The 27154-nt window shown below is 42.3% G+C and overlaps 1 protein-coding gene across 2 annotated transcripts in view; it reads left to right on the top strand.

Annotated features, from left to right (window-relative positions):
* The first annotated feature begins 438 nt into the window (after positions 1–438).
* The window catches only part of Uspl1 (ubiquitin specific peptidase like 1), a 34873-nt gene continuing 8157 nt past the window's right edge, over positions 439–27154 (top strand). Inside the window, exons 1-7 of one of the 2 annotated variants that reach the window (XM_038346182.2) lie at positions 439–664; positions 3415–3580; positions 4105–4233; positions 12670–13294; positions 17068–17181; positions 19873–20002; positions 23569–23694. In XM_038346182.2, the coding sequence (XP_038202110.1) occupies positions 3485–3580; positions 4105–4233; positions 12670–13294; positions 17068–17181; positions 19873–20002; positions 23569–23694 (1220 nt within the window). In that variant the 5' untranslated portion in view covers positions 439–664; positions 3415–3484. Of the gene's footprint in view, positions 665–1886; positions 1909–3414; positions 3581–4104; positions 4234–12669; positions 13295–17067; positions 17182–19872; positions 20003–23568; positions 23695–27154 lie in introns of those variants that run through there. The other variant, XM_038346183.2, reaches the window with a different exon arrangement.

The raw sequence follows: 27154 nt of genomic DNA, 5'->3' as shown, positions 1-27154 counted from the left end.
TTAGGGAAGGGAGGGACAGCTCCGTGTGTGGTGACCCTTTGTGAACACGTACGGCGGCGCCCCGGCCGGGAGGACGCACTGGGGGAACCACGGTCCCGGCTCACGCCAGCCGCCATGATGGCCGGGCCGGGGAGGACCACACACAGGTCACTAGGCCTGCACGCCGGCGGCCGCTTCCTCGGCCGCGTAATCCCTCCGCGCACTAATTTTAATCAGGCCCCGCCCTCTGGCCGCTGACGTCACCTCCGTCGCTCAAGCGCTTTCCAGCAGCTTCCAGAAACGTCCCCTCCCCCTCATCTTCTCGCCAGCCCTGCAGCTGCGGGCCCCGCCCCTACGGGCGCCGCAGTCCCGAGTGCGCCTGCGCCTCCCGGGAGGCCAAGCCACGCCTCTGCGGAGCCTTGCCGGAAGTGCTCTCGTCTTCCCCTTCCCCGCCGCCGTGCCCGTGGGCTTTCAAGCCGGGCGCGCTCTTCAGGAAGGTGTTACGGGGGGGGACTCTTTGGCTGCGGACTCCCGAGCGGAAGTTGCTTTCCTAGCGGAGACGGCGGTGGGGGAGGAGCCATCCGAGGGGAACGTGGGTTGAACGTTACGGGTTGATGGTGTGGAGCTCAAGCTGGAACAGGAGTTCGGACCGATTCTACACGAAGAAGGGGTGTGCAACGGGCCGGTAAGGGAGAGAGAGTTAATTTCCTCGGGAAGTAGAAATTGGGGCGGCTGCAGTGCCCCGGGTGGGACGTTGACACGGTGAAAGGATGGGCTGAGAACGAGGTTCTGGTGTAAAGAATGGAGGTGCGGACTGGGATCAGGGTTCGTTTGGGCTTAAAGAGGTAAACACTGAACAGAAACCAGAGTTTGTGTCCGCTCCACGAAGAGTGTGGAAAATGGGCAGGGTAACGGAACGCCGCGCCTCTTGGGCTTCCCTGGTTGGCTTTTGAAGCTCACCTCGCGTGGCCCTGTCCGTCTCAAATTCGGGAAGCTGGGTTGGGTACCAAGCAGAACTGGACTCCGAAAGTCGACCCCTTGCTTCGGACTTAAGTCTGTTGGCCTTGCCTTTGACCCCTCATATGCCTAGCTGGGAGATAAATCTCCGACGGGTACAAAGCTCTTATAAGTTTCCACACTGCACATGCAGTGAATTAAATTTAATTAATCGCGTCCCTCTCGTGATTGTTTGCTAACTGGATCCATTCTAGGCTGATAACTCCCTTTAGGGTCTCTGCAATGTTTACGGACATTGACGGGGGCGGGGTGTGAGAGGAAAGTGCTGGGGATGAGGACTGGAAAACTTGGTTGGTCTCCCCCTTGTAACAAGCTCGTGTCATGACCTTTAGGTTGTTCTGAGCTGTTTGGGTGGATTAAGTAGGTGATTGGAAGCTGAGCTGTCATTTTGACAATGATAGGAATGGAAAGAGTGATGGGTTCAAAATATTTCCAAAGCGCCGTCCACAACAGATGGCGTTTACGGGGCATGCGTGAGAAAGATGAGAGTAAAAGAGTCAGACTTTTCTAGTGTGTTTGCAAGCTCAAAGATGGCAAATTTTAGGCACCATACAGGAAGGAGCAGGTTACTTTTGGAGAAAAGATAATGAAGCTAGTTGTTACGGGACAAATTGAAATTTAAGAACCACCCCAGGATTTTGTATAAGACAGAGTGAAAGACATGGAGAGTCTACTTTTGGTATTTTAAACATGCATGTTCTTTGGGGGAGGGGAGTGTCTTAATACTGTTTGGTGTTTTTTACCACTTTCTTGCTGAGTCGGTCTTCCTCCTTTCCCCCTTCCTTCTCCCTTCCTTCCATCCTTTTCTAACTTTCTTAAATCCTTTTTTATTTTAGACAAGGTCTCACTATGTAGACTCCCTAGCCTGGGTGGGATCACAGAGATCCATGCTCTGGAATTAAAGGCTTAAAGGTGTGTACCAACCATGCTTGGATATGCCTTGTCCTCCTATTGAAATAGTGGGTGATACTAGGATCAGGAGAGCAGATTGGAGGATTCTTATTTTTACTTCCACACTGAGAAAGAATCATTCCAGACAGTTTCCTAGATCCTCAGGTAGATAAAAGTTTCATTGATGACTTACTCGGGAGCCTGCAGGTTTCTCTTTGATAGTGAATGCAGACTGACGGAAGGTGCACCATTTCCATCATCGGGAAGTAGCTCGGATGGTAACTGTAACTTAGGTGTTACAGTACAGCTTCATTTACTTTCCGACCCTTCTTTCCTTCCTTTCCTTTTCTTCCTCATTTCCATCCTCTCCCTTCCCCTCCTTTCTTTTCTTTTTTCTTTTCTTTTGTCAGGTTCTCATGTAGCTCAGGAAGACAGAATTCATTTATAGCTGAGGCTGGCTTTAAATTTTACATACTTTCTCCTCCCAAGTGCTGTGGTTACAGGTGTGGGCACACTCCATATATGTATTTGTGTGTGTATATGTTTTTGTTTTGTTTCTGAGACAAGGTTTGTCTGTGTAACTCTGTGACTATCCTGGAACTTGCTCTGTAGATGAGGCTGGCCACCTGTTTCAGCAAGATTTACGCTTAACAACTCCCTGGCTAAGTACTAGCTTCTCTCTAAGGCCTAAAAGAACTTTTTGATCTGGTTTTGTTGTATTTTAAGTACGTACTTAAAGTGTTTTTAGGCACTTTTCCCCCTTGTATTGAGCTGTGTCTAAGAATTTTCCGTCTCCTAAATCTTCTGAATGGGGTCAGCTCTGTATATACTCAATACCTGCTTATCACATATAATTTGTGCTATAGACATACTTATGTGTTTGTTCTGATACAGATCATTTACAAAGAGCATACTGTTTTGTTGCTGACTTTTTAAATGCAGTGTTCTGCTGGTTTTAGTTGCAGGCTTTTAATCCCAACTCTAGGGAGGCAGCCACAAACAGAGTTCAAGGTCTGCCTGGTCCACAAATGTAGCAAATTCAAGGCCAGGCAGGGCTATTTAGTGAGACCCTGTCTTCAAACAAAAAAGTATTCCCAACTGGTGAAGAATTAGTGGTCGAAAACTGTAGGAAGGTATAAAATGTGTTGTTCATTTTGTTATTTTCTTTCTGTGGTAGAACAATCCGCCCGAAAGATTCAGGTTCTTTATAATGCTGACAGGGTTGCTTCAAACTGCACACACACTGAAAGCTTAGGGCCTTACACTTAATTGACTCGCTTGTTTTAACCAGTAGCCATCTCTATGAAAAGTTTTAATTTTCTGTGTGTTAGAAAAATGCATCCTGTGATCACTCTCCTCAACCATTTGCAAATATCTAAATGCATTTAGGTATTTTCAGGACCATAGTTTTATGATGTTTATCTAAGGATTTGTAGCTCACAAATACTCATAATATCTCTCATAAAATAGCAAAGCTCTTTTTAGAGTAAATAGGATTTTTATTTAATTGTTGACTTTTTTTTGCAGGATTCATTGAAAAATCATTAGTGCTATTGGCATGTTCCAAGTGGCATAAATTAGCCAATGACTCGGATTGATGGATTCTCTGAAGATTGGAAATGGTTTGCCACGGGTTGGACCAGGGACTGATATAGGGATATCTTCACTCCCCACGCTGGGGTACTTGGGAAAAGTTAGTGAACTTATTTTTGGCCTCAGTGAAAAATTGGTTTTTTCCCCTCTTGTATTTGAAATTTAAATTATAAATGAAACTTAAAATTTTAAATTTCATTTTATGAAGTCCTAAAAAATTCTGTCTTCCACGGAAATCTTACAGCAATGGCGAAAGATTATTATAATTTGTTTACCTCTCTTTTATTGATGTGTGAAAGTAGAAATGATGCCTAGATCTTACGGTTTTCTACTCTTTGAAAATATGTACATTATATATTTTCCTTGGCAGTTGATGTTACTTTTTTCTTATAAACTAAACTGATGGTATTTTTCACTCAAAATTTAATATTTAAAGTTATAAACATCTTACTTGGAAATAACTGTTTAAGACTATACAAGATTTCATTTGTTTGCTGTGTTTAATCTTGCCAGAATCCTTCTAGTGGGAAATTGTGCATTTTTTTTGGTTACCCTTCCATTTAACTCTTTTCTAAATTAATATACTTTAGGAATGTCTTTTAATTTGCTTTATTTCTCTTTTAGAATTATGGTTCAGCTAAAGTTACAACAGATGGGTATTGCCCTGCTTGTAGAGCAAAAGGAAAGCTAAACACCTTAAAAACTTACCAGATTAACTTCCAAGAATCTGTGTTTCTGTGTGAGGATCTTCAGGTAAAGTACTAATGTTACATAGTATATAGCTTTCAGCATTTTACTTTTCTTCATTGTTTAAATTTTTACTAATTTTATCTTTTTCAGAGTATAGACTTTGAATGCATAGGTAATGTCAATTTCTAAATATCTCTGACAAATAATTTTAAGTCATTTACTGTTTTCCAATTGAACTTATTGTTATTGTTACTTGCTATTAACCTTGTAGGGATCCTTATAAGTTTTTGGCATATAGTAGTTATTTTTTCCTTCTACTCCCTTTCCCCAACCTTCCCAGGGTCTCACTTGTGTAGCTTTGGCTATCTTGGAACTCATTATGTCGGGCAGGCTGGCCTCAGCTCATAGTAATCCGCCTTCCTCTGCTTCCTAGCACTGGGATTAAAGGTGTGCACCACTATACCTTGGCATATAGTATTTATTAATCTCCATTTTACCTGGAAGGGTATTTTGGTAATTGGTTATATCAAAACAGTGTATAGCCAAGCAGTGGTGGTGCATGCCTTTAATTCCAGTATTTGGGAAGGTTCTCTGTGAGTTGAAGGCCAACCTGGTATACAGAGTGAGTTCCAGGACAGCTAAAACTTTTTCCCAGGGAAACCCTGTCTCAAAAAAACAAAAACAAACAAAAGTTTGTGGTGTTAAAGAGATCCACAAACTAATTTGGCATTTTAGAAAATACATAGCCCTCCTCCCATCAAAGATAACACTCTCAGATCCATTTATATTTTATCCTCATATACAGAACTTTACACATCATATTTTTTGCTGATATAAAGCTGTCATCTTATTTCTAAAATATTGTCAAATAAAAAATAGGGAGAGGTGGCTCAGCATTTAATAATGTTGCAGAGGACCCGGGTTCTATTCCCAGCACTCATATGATGGCTCACAGCCACCTGTAATTCCAGTTCCTGGGTGCATGTACATATATGCAGGCAAAACACTCAGATACAAACAGAATCTAAAAAGAAAAAAAATAACCAGTGTTAATCCCACAAAATAGTTATTTTAAGTTTATATATGATATATGACATTAGGCATCAATGAAACCACATAAAGAGGACAATGCCATCATTTTACATGCTTTCTGTTGGGTCTACAAGTCCCTGTAGGGACTGCCCTAGGACATCAGAACCATTAGGCAATGACTTTAGAGGACACTGAACACAGTGTGGTGTGCCACGCCACCTTTTCCAAGGTGAGGCCCATAATTGTAGAATGGCTTTGCTTTGATGTTGGCTTTTGGTTTGTGGTACTTGGGATTGAGGGTCTTGTTCATGAACAGTTTATGCATGCTTAATTATCAAAACAGTTATTTTTGCAAAATAGATACTTTTTTTAAACTAACAAGTAGATTCACATGTTCTAGAAACAGGACGTTTCATAGATCTGCAGAGTTGTGATTGCGGGCTTCTAATTCCAGCTCTGTCTGCCCCAGATAAACCAAGCAGATTTCTGGTCTCACTTGCAGAAACTGACTTAGTAGAGTTTGCCCAGAATTCTGTAATTTTGTCATTTGAGGTCTGATGACCAACTGAGTTAGGAGAATAGTAGACTAAATCTAAAATAGTAGACTAAATCAAAACACCAAAAGAATAAAAAAGAGAGAGAAAAAGTGAAATTCGAGCAAAGGCCTAAGGGAAAGAGGAGTGTAGAAGGGAGCAGCGGTCTGCATTCCCACCTGGCTCCCGGCTGCCTGGCTAGCTTATGCCCTGAAATAACAACACACAAATTGTTTTCATTTAAACACTGCCTGGCCCATTAGTTTCAGCCTCTTATTGTCTAATTCTCACTCTTGATTAACCCATTTCTAATAATCTGTGTAGCACCACATGGTGGTGGCCTACCGGGAAGATTCTAGCATACATCCATCTTGTGCCAGAGCTTCATCGCATCTGACTCACTTCCCTTCTTCCCAGCATTCTGTTCTGTCTACTCCACCCACCTATCTTCTAACCTATCAGGCCAAGCAGTTTTCTTTATCAATTAACCAATGAAATCAACAGATTGATAGAAGACCCTCCTCCATCATTTCCCCTTTTTCTGTTTAAACAAAAAAAAAGGCTTTCACTTTAACATAGTAAAATTACATATAACAAAACAGTTGTCAAGCAAGAATTACAGTTACAATATTTATATCTATTTTATCTTTTATCGTAACAAAGGAAAACAACTATTACTATCTATCTATTCTTCAACTCCATCAAAAACTCCAGAAGGATATACACAATACCTTAATCAAGATCAGAAATACATATACATATAACAAAATTGACCTTAAAATCCATACCAATGCAAATTATTCATATCTATATCATATCCACCTTTAAATGTAAAAGAACATTTATAAACAATATTTGGGAATATGGACATAGTTATTTCTCTCCAAATTTCTTCCTGTTGTATAGGGGCGCAGTTAATTAGGTCTTTTATGGTATATAACCTGTGTGTTAGATTCATCTCAGTCAGCAGTTGAAGTAATTTTTTGAGGGTGTCCACAGCAACCTTTCAGGAGGGTGTGGTCTATCATACCAAATTGGGATAGAAGCAATCCATAGGGTCTCATCCTCTATGAAAACAAAAGAAGAATCTCTTTTCCAAAGTATCCTATCCTTATATCCAAATTCTGAAGTCAAGGTATTTTCAAAATATCTATGTTGGATTAGTTCAGCAGCATTTATAAACAAATATCTTTTAGCAGCTGTTGCTCCTTCCTCAGCATTCAAACAATTCAAAGAGAGCATAATAGCATACAGTATCAAGATTCTCTGTATATTTTCCATCTTTATGTGGCTTTATTTTAACTCTATTTCGTTTATTTTTACTTTTATTTTTTGAGACGGGTTCTCTGTATATCTTTGTCCTGGAATAACTCTGTAGACCAGGCTGTCCTTGAATTCACAGAGATCCAGTTGCCTCAGCCTGGGATTAAAGGTGTGTGCTACAACACCTTGAACTCACGGAGATCTGTCTGTCTCTGCCTCCCAGGCATTGGGATTAAAGGTGTGTACTACCACACCTTGAAGTCGGGTCAATCTACCTCTGCCCCTTGAAGTCTCAGAGGTCCATTTACCTTGCCTCCCAAGTGTTGGGATTAAAGGTGTGTACCACCACACCCTAGTTACTTCCTTTTTTTCTTTTTTTTTTTGACTTTTAAGAACTTTAACCTTTAGCCTGCATATATTTTTAACACACTGTAAACCATTTAGACATTTTCTTCGACTTTGAATCTTTCTTTTACTGTTTATTTCTCTTTTTGTGACCACATGAGTCTTTAATTTACCAAACAATATCGGTAGGACTAAAGCCGTGACTCTGGTGGCTGGATCCAGCCCATTCTTTAGCTTTCCAGCCTCATGGCAGAGGTACCGGCTGTAGCCATTTTTATTGCCATAACTCTGGCATTTCAATGTTCTTGCCAGCAAGCAAGCAGCAACAGTGTTAAACAACACTCAAAAGCTCCCTAGTCAGGACCGCCTGCTTGAAAGAGTCAGAGTTTGCCTTGGCAGGACGGCCCAGAAAGCCGGCATTTTAAAACGGCACAGCTTTTTTCCTGCTACGGCTGAAAACCGAAAAGCATGCGTTCAGCTTTTCATCAATACCGTTTAAGTGTTTTGAGGCAGGACCTCTTAAAAGAGCTGCAGGGTTTTGTAGCTAAAACTGAGTCAGGAAGCCTCTCTTAGATGAGAGCGCTTGCTTGCCTCTAGCAAGCAGAGCCAGACCCGAGAAATTGCTGCTACCAAGAAAACATGCTTTACTCTATTTTTCCAAGCTTTCTCAAGCTTTCTGTGGATTCAGTTATGCACGGGGGCGCCATTCTGTAGTGAGGAGGCGCGCAGGCCTGCTTTGCGTCCTGCCTTGCTCCTGGCTGCCTGACTAGCTTACGTCCTGAAATAACAACACACAAATTGTATTCATTTAAACACTGCCTGGCCCATTAGTTTCAGCCTCTTATTGTCTAATTCTCACATCTTGATTAACCCATTTCTAATAATCTGTGTAGCACCACATGGTGGTGGCTTACCGGGAAGATTCTAATGTACGTCCATCTTGGGCTGGAGCTTCATCGCATCTGACTCACTTCCCTTCTTCCCAGCATTCTGTTCTGTCTACTCCACCCACCTATCTTCTAACCTATCAGGCCAAGCAGTTTTCTTTATTAATTAACCAATGAAATCAACAGATTTCATTTGATAGAAGACCCTCCTCCATCAGAGGAGGATAGTCTTGTGGTCATGGGGAGAAGCAGGCATAGCTAAGACTGGGAGGCCTGAAACTGCCAGTCATGTTTGTGCTTCTACATTGAGAGCACGGGAACTGTACTTGAGTGCAAGGCAGGCAGAGTGATAGCAGATAGATCAGAAGAGTGATTGGGGAACAGAAAGGAACAGTCTAACTGTCCATAGTAAGGATGGGTGGGTGAGGCATCTGGAGGAACTGGTGCAAGGGCGGTATAGTCTCCTGTTTGTGTGAGATTGCCTGCCTCTGGATTGACTGGCTAGGTAATGGGTGGGGCTCCAGTTGTCTCTGTCTCCAGTTTCTGCCAGAGTTAACAGCTCTGGTTTCTCTGTGATAGCACTGTCTTGTCATTCATAATGAACCCCTTTGACTTCCCAGTGGGTGACTTATGGTCGTGCCTGTAGGTAGCTTCAGGATGTCCCAGAAAGACCACATGGGCAGACTGTTGGCACTTTGAGCTCATCCACTGACCCATAGGAAAGGGGAGGGCTGAACACCAAGTGCTGCAGTAACAGGAGTAGTCCGAATCTTCAGGCTGGAGTGACCACATGGGACAGAGCCACACCACTGCTTTCCTTGCTCCACAGCTGCCTGTGTATTGCTTTATCTGTGCTCTTACTATGTTCTCTAGAATATACCCGTGAACACATTTTCTTGACATTCAAGAGTCGTGGAAAATGTAGTTTGTATCCAGTTCATTGTAAGTACAAGACCTGGATGGCAGGTTTAGAGGATGTTTGCTTACTTCCATTTCAGAAACACTTGGTGGTAGAAAGCATAACAATTAATTATAGGATGCATACTTGGTATCTCTACAGAATGGATTGCTTGTATAGAGATAAAACCCAGAGTATTTGCTCACAGAATGTTGCAAGGTTCTGAGAGCAGTGCAGAAAGCAAACAAGCTGTTTTTTTTCCCTTCTGGCTAGTTGAAAGGCAAGTGCAGTATTCCAGGGGAAAAGGGTAAATGCAGAGATGATGGACCATGGATGGATTGCATTTATATAGTCCCTCTCAGGCTGCCTTTCTTTTATAAAAGGGACACTCAAGTTCCTTCTGTAAAATGGCAGAGTATATTTGCATATGACCAATCTGCATCCTCCTGCATCACTTGAAAACATTTCTAGATAATTCATGACACATTACAATGTAAATGGAATGTTGACCTATATTGTTTGGGGATCTGACAAGGAAGCTATACATGCTCAGTACAGACACAGTGGTCATAGGCCTAACTACATAGCTGTGGAGCCTGTAGATACAGAGGGCCAGCTGTTCTCGAAGGCAAAACAGGATTTGCAGGAGGTTTGGGAAACAGCATGGAGCAGAGCAGGAGCAAGAATGACTCCCAGTTGTTCCTTCTGATCACTTGGATGAATTGAGTGACAGTTGGTGAGCTAGGAAAGATGTTTGAAAAGCAAGATTTGGAGGAAGACTGAGATCAACGAGGTAGATGGAATAAACAGTTGAAGCCATACGTCCAACAGTTGATGGAGAATTTGAGATTGTGGTAAAGATTTGGTAGTCATGAATACAAAACATGTAGCTAACTTAATTATACATGTGAATGGTTAGTTAAACTAGGACTGGGGTTGAGTCTTGAGCCAATATTAAGAGGTTGAAGATTTTAGAAAAACTCCAGGAATCACAGACAGTTTGGTAAGAAGAAAGCCAAGGAGACAGGCATTGTCAAGTCACATGAAAAGGAGCTCAAGGGGAGGACCTCCTCAGCCCAGCTGGGGTGAAGGAGTGGTGAGGAAAGTGAACCAGGTGAGAAGGAAGAGCTGTGTTGTCTTCCTTCCTTCCTTTCTCCCTCCCCTCCCTCCCTCCCTCCCTTCCTTCTAAAAACTACCTAGACATTTATATGCTGATCCTATCAGAGAGGGGTAAATGGCTCAGGCTACCCTGTGGAGCAGAGGCGACCAATGGAAGGGTTGGGTTGATCTTGCAGTTTGACAACACATTGAGAACAATGGATATTATTCATAGTACCACCCACCCTTGAACGATACATTCCCATTTAGCCTTTAGTCAAGATCTTTCAATCCCAGCCCTCAGGAGGGAGGCTTTGCTGTGCTATGGATTTACTTATTAACATTTTAAGTCTTTGGTACAGTGATAAGGAGTACTTTGGTACTCAGTTATACACAGTGATTTGCTTACTTCGTTTCTTTGTATTTTGAGATAGATTTGGTTTTCGAGGCAAGCAGTATATTCCAAACTGATCTAGAATTTACAGTCTTCCCACTTCAGCCACTGAAGTGCTAGGATTACAGGCATATGTTGCCACTCCTGGCTCACTACTTACTTTTAAGTGTTGTTCTCAGGCAAAGCAGGATTTAGAAACTCTGGGGGCATGAGGTTTAGGGTCAGGTTAGTACAGAGCTGGTCTGCATGCTGAAAATGCAAGTGCTCACATGGAGTTCATTGTGTGAAAGGAAAGGAAATTTAGTGTGGGCCTCATACTTGTAGCTATGAGGTAAATTACCTGAGAACGTCCTAGCTTCCTGAGTAATGACATGATTTAGTATTGTTATTCTTTGGGTTGACCAGGCAAGGCTTCTGATGGATATAGTAGTGTCTGCTGGAACAACCAAGTGTTAGCCATAGTGCTTGCTGCTGTTGAGCTAGCTCCATGTAGGCAGTCAGTTGGGAATCTTAGTTTTTCCTGAGGCTCCAGCATGATGAGACAGAGCCTAGCAGGCTTCCTGTGCCTCATGTATCCTGCTGTCCCCCCAAAGTTGTAAACAGCTGAGCACAGTCCGGAGGACTGACTGAGGAACATGAGACTCTTCAGTTCCCTCAAGGACACCAGTGTGCCATACCAGTGTTGAAGGCATAGGTTTTTTATTATTTGTTTGTTTGTTTATGGCCTTTTAAGACAGGCTTTCTCTGTGTAACAGCCCTGGCTGTCCGGAAGCTAGGTTTGTCAACCAGGCTTGACCCCAAACTCAAACTCAGAGATCCTCTTGCCTCCACCTCTTAGATGCTGGGATCAAAGGTATGTGCTCCCATACCTGCTTTTTAAAATGAGATATTTGCAAGCCCTTGGACTTGTTTCAAATGTAGGATACAGGGACTGGAGCAATGGCTCAGAGGTTAAGAGTACTTGAGTTCAGTCTCAGAACCCACCTTAGGTAGTTCTTTTTTGCCTGTGACTTCCACCTCCTAGGGATCCAAAACCTTCTTCTGCCCTCTGGGCATCCACATACACCACATTCACTCAGACATAGACACACATAAGTAAGAATAATAAAAATGGATCTCAGAACATATAAGATACATAGAAAGTACTTGGCAAATTTTTTATGTAAAAAATACTTTCGGGCTGGAGATATGGCTCAGTGGTTAAGAGCACTGACTGCTCTTCCAGAGGACCCGAGTTCAATTCCCAGCAACCACATGGTGGCTCACAGCCATGTATAACGAGACCTGGCACCCCCTTCTGGTATGTGGACACACATGGAAGGAATGCTGTACACATAATAAATAAATAAATAAATATTAAAAAATACTTTAGCCGTCAGGCATGGTGGCGCATGCCTTTAATCCCAGCACTTGAGAGGCAGAGGCAGGTGGATCTCTGATTTCAAGGCCAGCCTGGTCTACACAGCAAATTCAGGACAGCCATGACTATTACACAGAGAAACCCTATATTGAAAAAACAAACAAAAAACCCCAAACTTTCCCAGCTTTAAATGACATAGGTTACATCTCTCTCTCCAAAGTAGCACACATAGTCTTTCTTTACGTTGCTGACATTTTTATTTACTTAACATTTATTTATGTATTTTTAATTAAAGCCAAAGTAATGCTTTCTTTTAGTTTAATTTACTGTAATTCTCCCCCCCCCCCACCCCCGACAGGATTTCTCTATGTAGTCCTAGCTATTCTGGAATTCACTATATAGACCAGGCTGGCCTCATTCAAAGAAATCCACGTTACTCTACTTTCCAAGTGCTGGGATTAAAGGCATGTGTCTTTATGCCAGGCTTCATGATCTGATGATGCAAATTAACTAGGGAAATTTTCCTTGGGGAGGGCAGACTTTGATTACCTCTAGTTCTCTGAAATTTGGGTTGTTAGAGATATTCTCACAACACATGAATGGTAAAATTGTGGTGTTTTTTTTATGACAGGATTATCATTGAGGTTTGTTTGCCTTTTTAAAAAAACAATTTTATGTTTTCTTTCTAGTGCATTTATCCTTTGGGGTCTGAATCACTTACTAATTTAATTTCTCCTGATTTGGAAGACTGTCACACTCAAAATAAGCCTCAAAAAAGAAAGAGATTGGAAACCACCTGTAAGAATTCACCTCTTCCAGTGCATTCTAAGAAGACTAGAAGTCACGTTGTCACTGGTGGTGAACAGAGTTTGAATGGTAAATACAATGGAAAGGTGTGTGGTGACACCACATCAAACTCAACAGAAAACACTGGTCACCAGAATCCTGCCAGGACTGTTGCTTCCTTGGAGCAGAATGAGACTTTGGAAGCTGCTAATATGGACGTGGTTCCTACAGAAGACCCTGCCACAGTTCGTGCCTCTGGAATGCTCCTCCAGAGTGAAGGCTCTGCCCTGGAAACGCCGTCTGTGAGCAGATGTTTATCACTTTGCCGGACTCTGTGTGTCCAGTGGAAAAACTCTGAGGCGCTCTGCTGGCTAGACTGTATCCTTTCAGCCCTGGTGCACCTGGAGACGCTGAGGAACGCTGTGGCGGAGGTGTGCTCCAGAGAGGAGTGTGTATTTGGGAGGCTGTTTGGAAAATACCACCAAGCAGATAAACTTTGGTACACACATCACCTGCATGGTGTCACAGGTTTGTGCTAATGTATTCTTCTTAAGTTGGAAGATGTCAATGTCGAGTTTTGTCTCACAGCATGTGGAAAAGAAGCCAGGGGCAGTCTTTGTTCTCTGTAGAGACCTAGGCAGGGACCCTGGAGATAGTGCCAGCATGTGACTGACCCCAGAGCTGCCACTGCAGTGCTGTTCAGTCAGATCTGAAGTTTGTAAGGTGGAACAACTAGTGTCGTAGTAAATGGAGCCACCTGTAATTCCCAGCACTCTGCCCTTGACGACACTCCTTGGATATCTGTGTGTGTATATATACACATACATCTGTACAGGTTGTGTGTTTTGATTTTGAGACAGTGTCTTTCTAATTGCCCAAGCTAGCCTGGAACTTGCATTTCTACTGCCTTAGCCTCCGGCATGCTCAATTATTAGCATGCATCATTGAACCATATTTTAGTTCCTTCTTTAATTCCAAAAAGCATTAAAACATCCTCAGGCCCATAAGATAGCTCAGTGGGTAAAAGTGCTTGCCACTAAGCTTGATGATCTGGTATAAATCCCCAGAAGCCATACAGTGAAAGGAGAAGACACACTCCTGACAAAAGCGTCCAACACACCCTCCAGGCACACATGAATGAATGAATGAATGAATGAATGAATGAATGAATGAATGAATGAATGGTAGAAACACATCAATACAGTCATCCTTTGGTGTCTATGGAACACCAAAGCTCTAGGACATCCTGCAGATACCAGGGTTCTCTGTTAGAAATGGCATGATGCTTATATAATGCAGTTGCATATTGTCCCATATACTTTACATTTTAATGAACTTAGGGTTGATCTGCTTAGGCCTGTTGCCCATGTTGAAATCATGTTCAAGATTATTTTACTTTGTGATGCTGAATCAGTCCCTCATTGCACATGCTAAGATAGAGCTCTACCCTAAGCCCATCCCATGCATTTTAAATCATCTCTAGATTACTTATTCCTAATGCAGTGTGAATGCTATGCAAATACTGATTATATAGTGTGTAGACAATACTGATAAGGAGGTCTGCTTGATTAGTGCAAATGCTGTTTTTCTCTCCCAAGTATTTCAGTCTGGTTGCTTGGGAATGGGATAGTGGGACCTCCTGGTATGGAGTCCAGTTGTGTGTTTACTCAGCTGCCAGTGGGCAGTGTCACTTCTCCCGCAATGCCTTCCCAATCCACATATTCCCTGCAATGTTTTCACACTCAGAGTTTGCTATTAGTGCATACAATGGTCTTCAGACTGGCTTTGACTCTCTCAGAATTGGAAAATATTGATCTGTTGCCCCTTTGTGTACTTATTAACATAAATGTATTTTTTCATTCCCTCCAACTTTCTGTGAAATATCAGTTCTGTTGATTGTCATGTTCTTATTTGGATGCAATTTTTATATCTTTGTTGCTATGTTATGTTAGATATATGTTGCTGATTCCTCTCCTAGTTTACAACTTGTATTTTACTTAAAAAAATACTTTATACCAGGTGATGGTGGTACAGTTTTTTAATCCCCAGCATTCTGGAGGCAGAGGCAGGCAGATCTCTGAGTTTGAGGCCAGCCTGGTCTACAGAGCCCAGGACAGCATGGGCTACACAGAGAAGCCCTGTTTCAGAAAATAACAACAAAATATTAAATTTGGTGTGGTGTGAAAAACCCTGTCTCAAAAAAAAAAAAAGACAACGGTAACAAAAAAAAATTACATTTGGTGGGGTGGGTGTGTGTGCGCGCACGCGTGCCAGAAATCAACTTTCAGGAGTCAGTCTCTCCTTTGATCATGTGGGTCCTAGGAATTGAGCTCAGGTGTCAGCCTTGCAATGAGGGCCTTCACCTGCTGAGACAGCTTGCTGGCCCTGGTACTGAAATGGTTAATTGTGTATGGCATGAGGCCAAGTCCATTTTCTCTTCATTTTCAGACACCTTTTCTGGTGTCACCTTTGTCGCACACCAGCATTGCATATCTCTGCTCCTTTTTTGGTTGTGATCACCTGGCCTCTCCCTGCACCCACACTGAGACTGTGGCTCTCGAAGTCTCATATTTGTCGAGACTCCTCACCTTTTGGAAATTTTCTGAAGTCTCTTTGTGTGTGTTTATCTGACTTTGCTTGCACATAGGTTGTTCGTTTGTTTTTATTCTTTGACAGACTTGCTGGTGTTGCAAGCTTTTTTTCCTGAGCACTGTAGGTATTTCTTTGTTAAAATCCTAAAAGGTGTAATGGGGATTGCTAGGTCACTTGTGGATGCTGTGCATTGCTTCCCTGTTGCGTTTGCTATTATGAGTTCACATCATGACCCTAGCCATGGAACTCTTGAATACTTTGCAGATTAGTATCCTAGAAGGTTATTGAATGTGCCTATTAAAGTTTTTGTTGAGTGGCTTCCCAAAAGAATTATTAAAATAGCTTCTCAGGGCTGTAGAGATACACAGCAGTCAAGAGCACTAGCTGCTCTTGCAGGGTTCAGTTCCCAACACTCCAGCCTGTAATTCTAGTTCCAGGGGATCTAACACCCTCTTCTGGTCTCCACAGTTACATGCCCACATGCCGTAGACATATATACAATCAGGAACACACATATATAGATAAAATAAATCTTCAAGAAAAATTAAAAATATGCTTCTTTTATTACATGGAAAAACATATCTCAGGTTCCTTAACCAATTTTGGGCATAAATATTTAGAAGTTATGATTTATTAAGTAAGACTTTGTTTTAATTTGATTTTGAGACTCTTCATGCATCAGTCATTTGTGGGTTTACAGTTCTTCACAGGCATTATCGCCTTTAGCGCACCGGTTTTTTTTTATTTTATTTATTTTTTAAATATTTATTTATTTATTATGTATACAATATTCTGTCTGTGTGTATGCCTGCAGGCCAGAAGAGAGCACCAGACCCCATTACAGATGGTTGTGAGCCACCAGTGGTTGCTGGGAATTGAACTCAGGACCTTTGGAAGAGCAGGCAATGCTCTTAACCTCTGAGCCATCTCTCCAGCCCCAGCGTACCGGTTTTTAAATAAATAGTTACAAGAACCTCGGTGCTGAGTAGGTGACAGTTCACTGATGATTTGAGAAGAGCAAAATTTGATACTGGAATTTTAATTTTTTGCTTTTAGTTTATATTAACCACATACAGAATAATTAGTTTTTTTCATCTTGTTAACTGTGTATGGGCTTCATTGTTCTGTGTTGTGTATTTTCCTTTCTTCCTTTTACTTTCTAGGAACAGATAGCACAAGTCTTGCCTAATGCTCATTTAATTGAGAATGTAAGCTTTTCCGAGTGTGATGAAGCTGTAGGAATGATTTCTCAGGTCAGAGATGGGAATGTCAAGCACTTGTCGTTCTGACGTGCATATTACTGCATCTGTTGTTTTTGAGAAAGACTTTCCTTGAGATTTCATCCAGGTAGTAAGGGCAGATGGCACCTGATGACAGGTGTCAGTGGAACCTATGGCATATCGCAGGGGAGGCGTAATAAGAAATGTGTTTTGCTGGGCAGTGAGGGAACACGCCTTTAATCCCAGTCCTTGGGAGGCAGAGGCAGAGGCAGGTGGTCTCTGAGTTTGAAGTTAGCCTGCTCTTCAAAATAAGTTCCAGATCAGCCAAGATTACACAGAGAAACCTTATCTTGAAAAAAAATCAAAGAAAAGTGTTTTGCGTTTTGTCTGCAAAATGGACTGATAAACTTTCATTCTTATTATTATCTCAGTTTTTTTTCTGGAAAGATGCATTAATGAGATGATAACATTCTGACTTTCTTTTTTAAGGTGAAGATTCTAAAAAACTGACATCAGAAATACTTGCAGAGATAGAGCGCTGTCTGAATGAAGTTAGAGATGAAATTTTCATTAAACTTCAGCCTAAGCTTAGATGCACATTAGGTAAGTAATTGTATAGAAGTACGGCAAAAGGAAATGCATTATTTTGGTACTTGGTATAGGGTTCTTTCGGGGGAGTCTGGCAGTGGTAGTTTACTTAGGAACCTACCACTGCTTACGTCCTGTTGTCCACTCCTGTTCTGTGTAAGTATGCAGGCTGTTCACCTCCTGAGTCCTCAAAGCCAGGCAGCCTAATCCAGACCCCTGTAAAGTGTGCTAAAGAGTTGGTATATAGTTGGCTCTTCTGAGCTTTTAAACCAAATCTCCACCTGCACAACCCAAGATTAAATTGTGGTACCGTTTTAGTCATGAATACGTTATAACATGCACATGTAACTAGAATTGTTAGGGTCCTGGGAGCTCCAACTGGCTCAGCCACTAGTGCTCAGTAGGCCATTTTTACAGGAAATAATGAAAAGCCAGGAAAAGAGGTTTGTTTAATATTGCCCACGTCTAGAAGAGGAACAAGTGGGCCAGTGACTGTCAGGGTCCCAAGTTGAATTTTAGGTTTTATTTGAGGGCAGGAGGTAAGTCTTATGCAGGGTGTGATCCTGCCCATCACTGGTCCATCTTTGTGTGGGCTTGAGTTTCTCCTGCAGGGTGGGCTAGCAAGTTGTCAGGGGGTATGAATCTCTTCAGGGGAGACAGGCTTCTACCTGTCAGGCACCAGAGCCTCAGCCTTTCCCTCCCCCCAGCACAAGATTCCTGACCATGGTTTCAAGTGTTCCGACTGCAGAAAGGGAGAGCGCAAGTGCCTCCTAGGATGTCTCCATTCTGCTGTCTCGGATCTCTTTCTCACTACTAGAGGAGCACAGGGTGGACTTGCTCTGTCCTTTGTGACTCTGGGAGCAGAGTGAGGCCAGAGCTAAAGTCTCTGTCCAGGTCTTTCCAGGCTTTGTAATGTTCTGAAAAGGAAAGCTAGTGTTTTTAGTCTCAGTTTTATTTTTATTGTCTTACTAATTAAATTGCCCAGGCTCTCACTTGAACTCCTGAGTCTTTTCGCCTAGGCCTCTGAAGTAGCTGGACCTGAAAGTGTGCACTACCACACACTAGATGACAGAGATTGACCTCAAATATTTCTCCACTTTTTAAATATGTATCAGAAGCCAGGTGTAATGTCACGTGGGAGGCAGAGGCAAGTGCATCTCTGTGAGTTCAAGGCCAGCCTGGTCTACATAATGAGTTCAGGACAGCCAGAACGACACAGTGAGACCCTGCCTCAAAATTAAAATAAAACAAATATCTAATATATATGTCAGAACATATGTTAAATGTGAAGGTTTTTGTTGTTTGTTTGTTTGTTTGTTTGTTTTTAGAGACAGGGTTTCTCTATATCTTTGGCTATCCTGGAACTCACAGAGATCCGCCTGCCTCTGCCTCCCTGTGTGCTGAGATTAAAGTCATGCGCCACCACTGCCCGGCTAGATGTGAAGATTCAATGCTGTTGTGAATTGTAAATTGTTTCTTAATGTTTAGTTACAGCAGAGTTGAAATTTAAAACCTGTGACTTAATCACAAATGTGTACTAAATATCCACAATTCATACAGTTGTCCTTTCTAGGAGGCTGATTTATATTTTTCTTTATAAGAAATACATTATTTTGATTTGTATTTTTATATAAAAATAACTATGGCACATGCTTTTAATCCCAGCATTTGGGAAGCAGAGGCAGGCAGATCTCTGTGACTTCAAGGCCATCCTCATTTACATAGTTTCAGGATATCCACTACTATCTACTGAGACCCTGTCTCAAAAAAAAAAAAATGGGATTGTATCACAAAATCAACTATTAAAATAGCAAAATAGCATTTGTAATTGCAGGTGTTTGCAGCACATGCTTGGATAATGCAGCCTGTTCCTGGTAATGCTTCTGGTCCTTCCATCACAACAGTTGCTGCCTATGTTTTGGGCACCTGTAGTTCCAGATTAGGGAAGACCAGGACCCTGAGAACAGGCTTGGTCTAGGGAGGAGGCAGGAAGCATCTGCAGTCCGTCTCCTGGGCCTTGCAAGCCCTGAGGATGAGAAGGCAAGAAACCAGCTGGAGTGGGGCTGTAAGAATGGGATCAGTTGTTAAACGGCCTTCTTGATCTCAAAGCTGGCACGCATGGTTTTATTTTTGTTTAAGGGCAGCAGAATCCCCACCACCTCTAGTCTTAAAGTGGCAGGAATTTAATTATTCAAGAATTGGATTAAAGGTTAAGATAAGTGGGGAGATTCAGAATTGATCCTTGATCCTTGTATATTAAACCTCTTCCACTGTAGAGATAGTGGATCCGAATAGAAGTGAAGTGGTAATTTAATGGTTTTGACTAATTCTGATGCGATTCTCTAATGTTTTCACTAACTTTCACTATTTGTAGCAAACCATTTCCATAGTTTTTATTTTAATGGACAGGGTTATAGTTCTGCGGGCTTTCCCCTTTAAGAAGGAAGGCAGAATGGGTCCCGAATGTTCTTGTCCTATGTTCATGACATTTAAAAATGAAGAGACTAGCATGGGAGCTGAGTTCATGCTGGTTGTGTTTGGCGAGGTGCTCAACCTTCCTCCAGTTCCATCTTGACCGACTGACTCTGCCCAGCTGTGTTCTCACATAGGCGCTGTATACTTTCGGGAGTTGACTGGTGATTGGGTTTTCTTTTCCAGTTCCAGTTCTGGCTTCTAATCTCTCCTTCTATCTTGTCTCTTTTGCAGGTGAGATGGAAAGTCCTGTGTTTGCATTTCCCGCACTGTTGAAACTAGAACCCCATGCTGAAAAGCTCTTTACATACTCCTTTTCTTGGAATTTTGAATGTTCCCGTTGTGGGCACCAGTATCAAAACAGGTCAGTTTTGGGTTTTTTAATGGATCCTTTCTGCTGAAATGGTTTGTAACAGCATAATTTAAACAACAAATTTTGTACCTATAGTATGCTCTGTCTTGGCACTTCCATCCTCGATACACCCTTCACCCCCCACCCCCACCCCAAGACAAGGTGACAGACCCGAGGTTTTCTGCCTTGGAGTCCAGAATGGTAGAGGCAGAAGCCTGTGTCACCATGTCTTAGACCCCAACACATTTTCTTTTTGTTTGTTTTTCTAAGATAGGATCTTGCTAAGTAGCTCAGGCTGACCTCAGACTTGCCACTTTCTTCCTCTTTTTTTTTTTAAAAGATTTATTTTTTATGTTACAATATTCTACCAGCATATTTGCCTACATGCCAGAAGAGGGAACTAGATCTCATTGTAGATAGTTATGAGCCACTACATAGTTGCTGGGAATTGAACCTTAACCTCTGAGCCATTTCTCCAGCCCACATTTGCCACTTTCTTGCTTGAGCCTTCTGAGTTCTGAAAATGGAGGCATGGATCACAGCTGGCTTTCACATCTTAAACTCTCTCCACTAAAGCTAAAGGAACAGTTTGCAACACAAGAGACTATAGGTGGCGTGCTACTGTAATTAGCTCAAAAAAATTCACAGCTTGAAGGATAGCTAAAATGCATTTTCTTATTTCCTTATTGGGAACTTAGAAACAAATAAGAATTGCACCCTTCATATCTAGAATGTTCTTAGCTGCGCTTCTGCTTAGAAGTCCTTGGAGCTGTGTTTTGTTTATTCTTCTGTTAGAGACAAGGCTTTTGTTTGCTTTAAGCCTCTATTGTGGAGCTGCTCCCAGTGTACGGTAGCATCCAGCATAGGTTGCCTCTGTTTTCCAGTTCAAGAGAGCAGAGAGGGTAGGTACTTGTCTGACAGGCCCCCGCTTGAGCAGACCAGGGAAGCTGCTAGCTGGCTATTAATAGATGACTTGCCAGCTGGGTGGCGGTGGTGCCTGCCTTTAAACCCAGCACTCAGGAGGCAGAAGCAGGAGGATCTCTGTGAGTTCAAGGCCAGCCTGGTCTACAGAGCAAATTCCAGGACAGCCAGGGTTGTAAAAAGACAACCTGCCTTGCAGGTCATTCAGAATATTGTAGTAGAAGTCAGTCAGTCAGTCCTTCCTGCCACAGCTCACCTACAAGCAAGCTTCAAAAGTTAGAAGGTAAAACGACATGAGGAAATTGTTGTATGGATAGCCGTGTCTCACAGGGCTGTTCTGGACAGTAGGAAATGCTGTAGGGAATGACGGCGACAAAGTTTGCTTTTTAGTCAGGTGTTTTAAAACTGCTAGGAAGGGGTAAGAATTCACACTAGGACTTGAAATATTTGTGGAAGCAAGTGAATATTTCATTCCTAGGTCTCCATTGATTTGTACAAATGCTCTGGTTTTCTCTCCATAGTAACTGAGTGAGAAACTCACTAGTCAGTAGCAGAATCAGGTGACCTCTAGCGTTGTTTCTTGCCTCCGTGGCTCCTGTGCTCACTGTGCTAAACTCTGTAATCACTACCTGTTTTTAATAATATAAACAGAGCTGATGATTAAAATCAGCTTAATTACAGCTTTTCTAGAATTCACAGGCTAGCGCTTCGACAGATTCTCATTGAGTGTGTTCTGTGTGCCAGGAGCTCACCTAGGCACTGGGAGTGATTCCTGTTGTGGCCAGTTCAGCTGACTAGATGCTTAGAAAAGTAGTTATGAGCTCATGAGAGAGGGTTAGTGGCTCAGCAGTTAGTGCAGTCTTTGTCGGCTCTGCATCTTTATCCATAAGGTGAAGTGGCTTGAGCAGCACTTGCACGGAGCTCAGAGAGCTCCAAGGGAAGCCACCAGCCACTTTGGTATCTTGTTTTTATGTCTTTTCTTGTTTTGTTTTTTTTTTCCCTTAAATTAACTGTTTATTTTTATTTTATGTATATTGGTGTTTTGCCTGCATGCATGTCTGTATGAGGGCATCAGATACCCTGGAACAGAAGTTAGAGACAGTTGTGAGCTGCCCATGTGGGAATTGAACCGAGGTCCTCTGGAAGAGCAGCAGTGCTCTTAACCACTGAGCCATCTCTCCAGTCCCTTGTTTTTATTTCTTTAAAAGAGTTGTTAGCCGGGAGTGGTGGCCAACCTCTTTAATCCCAGCACTCAGAAGGCAGAGGCAGGCAGATATCTGTGAGTTCCAGGACATCCTGATCTACATCCAGGACTGTTTCACAGAGAAACCCTGTCTCAAAAAACCACATGCACAAAAAAGTAATTGTTAAAGTTTCTTTAGAGTAATCTTTAATTTGAAAAGTAAAACCAATTACGGAGTCAAAGCCAAGATGCAGTGGCATTTAATCAGTGTACATCGAGGTCACAAATACTTCTACTTGCTACAGAAACTGCCCAGCTAATCCTTTCATTTTAGTGCCTCTGATTTGTGTGCTATTGTAAAGGCTTTTATTTGATTGCGTAGTTATTTTCTGGAGAGGATAAAAACCTGGTCTGTAGCGCCTGGTGGTCTTGAGTCAGACCCCATTTTGTCTGCCACTCGTTGTCTTACAAAGGCGGGAGCACTAGGAGAGTGCCAAGTTCTGTGCCTAATGGTACATGCATTGGGTGCTCAGAAGTGTCACTCTTCACATGGAACATGAGCACTAATTGAGACAAAATCCTTGTTATTGTCTAAAAGCTAGGAATCTTTACTTAATAGTATCTTAAAGAATGAGGCATGTGGAATACAATCTGGGCACACAGAGCAACCTGTCTGTTGCTTTGCATTTAAAAGGTTAGCTTTTCTGCAAACTGATCAGTTGTTAACTGCCAATGCTTTCTTTGCTCAGGTACCATATGCCAATATTATTTGTTATTTAGAAGGGAAAAACTTGTGTGTTTCTTTGGCAGTGTACTTGTTTTAATTAAAACATTTTTGTTAGAGTTGATGCAACTAAGATTCAGTGTACACCATTGAAGATCATCTTGACTCTTGCTTTTGGGTATTCAAGCTAAAGTGAATCCAGTACTTGAACAGCATGTGTAAAGGCAGAAGTGTTCTACAAAGGAATTCTTTTTGTCTAACAGATAAGAAAGTTAAGTTGTACGTAACTTGAAAATACCACCCTCTTTGTTGTCAGTGATGGTTAGCCAATTTGCACTACATGCACTGAGCTGTAAATTCAACAACCTTCTAGAAGTGATGCTCACCAAGAGCCTTGCTGCTGCTTTGGGTAGCCGGCGGTGTCTAGAGACACTGCTGCTGAAGCTGGAAACTGGTCCCGGAATGTGATAAGTAGAGACCAGGAGTGACCCTAAACCTCCGGTGTGCCCAGTGGGGACCTCACAGATAATCTCTGGAGTGAAGTGTCACTGGCATTCATGCTGGAAGGCTGCTGTTTGTGCTTCTAGCTGAAAAGCCAGTCCGTGTGCAGTCTCCACAGTCCAGCTTGACGGGAGAGGGTACCACGGTACTAATACATGATTGGGATCAAAGCTCGAGTAAGTAGTTGAATTTGTTAAAGGAATACAAATGATTTTAGCAAATGGGTTCAAGTTTTGCCTGTTTTTGTAGGTGTTTGAAGAATCTGGTCACCTTTACAAATGTTGTTCCTGAGTGGCATCCACTCAATGCCGCCCATTTTGGTCCATGTAACAGTTGCAACAGTAAATCACAGATAAGAAAAATGGTGTTGGAAAGGTGAGTTTAAATTTACTTAATTTATATTTTTAGGATACAATGAAGATGGGTTTACATTTTTTTCATGTGTTGAGAAAGAAAATAGTGTCTACAACCTACATTTTAGAAGTTTGAGTGAACACATACATACGAACTGCCAAATGCTTATCATTTAAAGAACTGACTGGTAGGCAAGCTGTACCAGATGAAACACTGCAGTAGGGTTGCTGTGGGGTTGGCCCCTCTCTCGTGTGTGTGTGTGTGTGTGTGTGTGTGTGTGTGTTTTATGTGCATTGGTGTTTTGCCTATATGTATGTGTGAGGGTGTGAGAAACCCTGGGATTGGAGTTACAGACAGGTGTGAGCTGCCCTGTATTCCTGTGTTAAGAATTAAGTCCGGTTCCTCTGCAAGAGCAGCCAGTGCTCTTAACTGCTGAGCTGTCTCTCCAGCCCCATCTCCTAGGTATCATCCTGCTGATTCTTTATCATCTTATAGGCTTTTTGCTGCTGTTGAGCAAGTGTTTTTGTTGTATTTGCCAGCTATTGGCTTTGATCTGTGTGGTTGCTGCTTCTGGTGGGTGGAGGCTAGGGAAGTGTGAGGCATCAGCTCTTCACAGTGAACAACCCTGTCCATTCAGTTGTGTGCGTTCTGGAGCCTTCCAGCTCAGGCTGACTGCACTAATGGGATGAGCTATAATCTGATGGAGGAAGCAACCCAGTGACATTAACTAACCTCTGTCAATGTCCAATCTGCAATGCCAAATTCTTCAAATCTGCAGAAGTTCCTCAGAATATTTCTAAAGAGTTATTCTCATTAAATTATTGGATTCTCCTTTAATTTAATAGTACTGTAGCCTTAAATTGAAATCAGGCACCTGCCTGTTTCCCTCCCCTTTCTAGGCTTCCCCTTCAGACATTCCAGTCTGCACTCCCCCTCCCCCGCAGTCAGTTTTGTTTAATTGTGCTCTTTTTGTTTTGCTTTGCTTCGTTTTTTAGTCCTTGCTATTGGCCTAGGGTAGGCTCAGAATTGCCATCCCTATGCCTCCCTTGGCAAGTGGCTCCTGCGTCTGCTATGACCCGACCTTTGCTCAGGTGTTCATGTCCTTCCTCTGTGAGTAGAACTGCACTGATGTGCCCATGTCATTCCCTCTGGTTAGTGTGCACAGAAGTGAGTCTGTTGACAATGAGCTCTCTTCATCACCGTACCTGCTGTGTGGCACTCATGCCATCGTTTCCTCCATTCTGCTAGATAATTAATGTTCCTTCCCCTGTCCAGGGCCATCCCCTCCCCCATCCATGTCCTCTGTTCTGGAACATGCTTTGTAGACAAGGGGCCTTAAATTCAGAGACCCACCTGCTACAGTCTCCCACCACCTGGCTCCCTCTCCGCCTTTTAAATGCTTATTAGTGGCTTCAGGCTTGTTCCTATCTTTGTCCTTGTTGACTCTTAGCTTTTTTTGTCCTTTGCTTCCTGACACTCAGTAGTGTCTGAGTAAGGCAGAGTGGGAAGGAGCAGCTGCCTTACCCTGAAGTCAGTAGTCTGGCCTGACCGCCTGGGGACCAAGCAGTAAAAGGCAGCAGTGCATGACTGGTGTTTTCCTACATAGCCGCGGGATTGCCTGAGCATCTTGGTGTTCATAAACGCAGCTGACGATCGTATCTGCTTTCTCTCTGGCTTGGGGCTTGAGGATTTACTTTGTATTATGTTGTTTGATCCGCTAATTGATTGCCTTGTGACATATATTTTTTAATTATATAAATATGTTGCTTTTACTTACATAAAAGATTCATTCTCTGATCAGCAAATGTATCCATTTCCATTAGATACAGTCATGTTTGAATTTAAAATTATTTTAAATTCCAGTGGACCAGTTAGTAAGCCAAATTTATAATTTGGACATTTCCTATTTTTTTCAAAGGTAAATTAAATTTATGTAAAATTATACTTAAATTTTAAATGACAAGATATTTGTATAAGGCTGTTTTGCTTTGAAATTAGTACAACTTGACTTGCTGGTATTTAGTAGACTTAGAAGCAAATTTAACACGGATTTTACGAATAATATAATATAATATAAGAGAAAATTTATCAGCTAGATGTGGTGGCTCACATCTTCTACCCCAGCACCTGGGAGGTAGAGGCAGGTGGAGCTCATGAGTTCAAGACTAGTTTGGTCTACAGAGTGAGTTCCAGACCAGCCAGCAATAGAGAGGTAGATAGGTGGGTGGGCAGGCAGATAGATCCATCTGTCATGAGACCCTAAACAGTAAATTCATCATGAGACCATAATTTGGCCATATATCATTCTAAGATCCACAGTGTAAGCCCTTTCCACCACACACACACCCCAGCACCTGATCATAGATCACCCACATGTTTAATACATACCCTTTGAGGAAAATCCAGTCGTAAATCATGACTCCTGGATCCAACTCCAGTATCTCTATAAGTGAGTTGTTGAGGAATTCTTCTCTGAGTATGATGGTGTGGGCACTGGTTGCCTGGGCTCAGACTTGACTTCCTAAATTACTGAAATGAGCCTGTAGCTCTTGCCACAATCTCAGGAGATCGTCCACTCTTGGACATACATGGTCCAGCCAGCCTGCTGTTTAACCAGCTTTTATTATTCTTATTTGTTTGTTTTGCTTTCCTGTTGTCTGTTTTTTGTTGTGTTTCAACATAGTTTCATTGTGTAGTCTATGCTAATCTTGGAACTTAGAATCCTCTTGGCCCCAAACTCTTGAGTGCTGAGATAATAGGTGAGATAATAGGTGAGTACCATCTTATCAGGCTTGCTGGTAGTTGCTTTTTGTTTTGGTTTCTGTTTTTGTTTTTGTTTTGGAGACAGGGTATAGGGTCTTTATGTCATCTTAGCTGACGAGACAGGGTCTTGCTTTGTAGCTTCGACTGACCTGGAATTGTGTGTGTAACTCAGGCTGGCTTCAGACTCAAGATCCACTCACCCTGCCTCCAGAATTCTGGGACTGCTAACACAACCATCCATGGCCTAAGAGTCTGTTTCTTAATTGAAATGCTTTACAGCTCCTGAACTATCTCCAGAGGACAGCTGTACCCCTTTGTGGGGCAGTTGCACTTTCTGAAGATGCTTTTCTTTATTGTAGCTCATGATTGTGTTCTTTTTTTGTTTTTAAAGATTTATTTATTTATTATGTATACAACATTCTGCCTCCATGTATGCCCATATGCCAGAAGAGGGCACCAGACCCCATTACAGATGGTTGTGAGCCACCATGTGGTTGCTGGGAATTGAACTCAGGACCTCTGGAAGAGCAATCAGTGCTCTTAACCTCTGAGCCATCTCTCCAGCCCCCTCATGATTGTGTTCTTTGAACTAAATCTGATTTGACTCAGGCTTTTCTTATTGTCTGTAAGATTGGAAATGATACAAAGTGGACAATGGCTTAAAAATAGGCTTTATATACCGTTCTTTTTGCCTGAAACTGATGTTACTGCAGTACTG

Source organism: Arvicola amphibius, chromosome 10, assembly GCF_903992535.2.
Source record: "Arvicola amphibius chromosome 10, mArvAmp1.2, whole genome shotgun sequence".
Classification (NCBI taxonomy): domain Eukaryota; kingdom Metazoa; phylum Chordata; class Mammalia; order Rodentia; family Cricetidae; genus Arvicola; species Arvicola amphibius.
The sequence above is the reverse complement of the archived record's forward strand: the minus strand, read 5'-3'. Positions and strand labels throughout refer to the sequence as shown.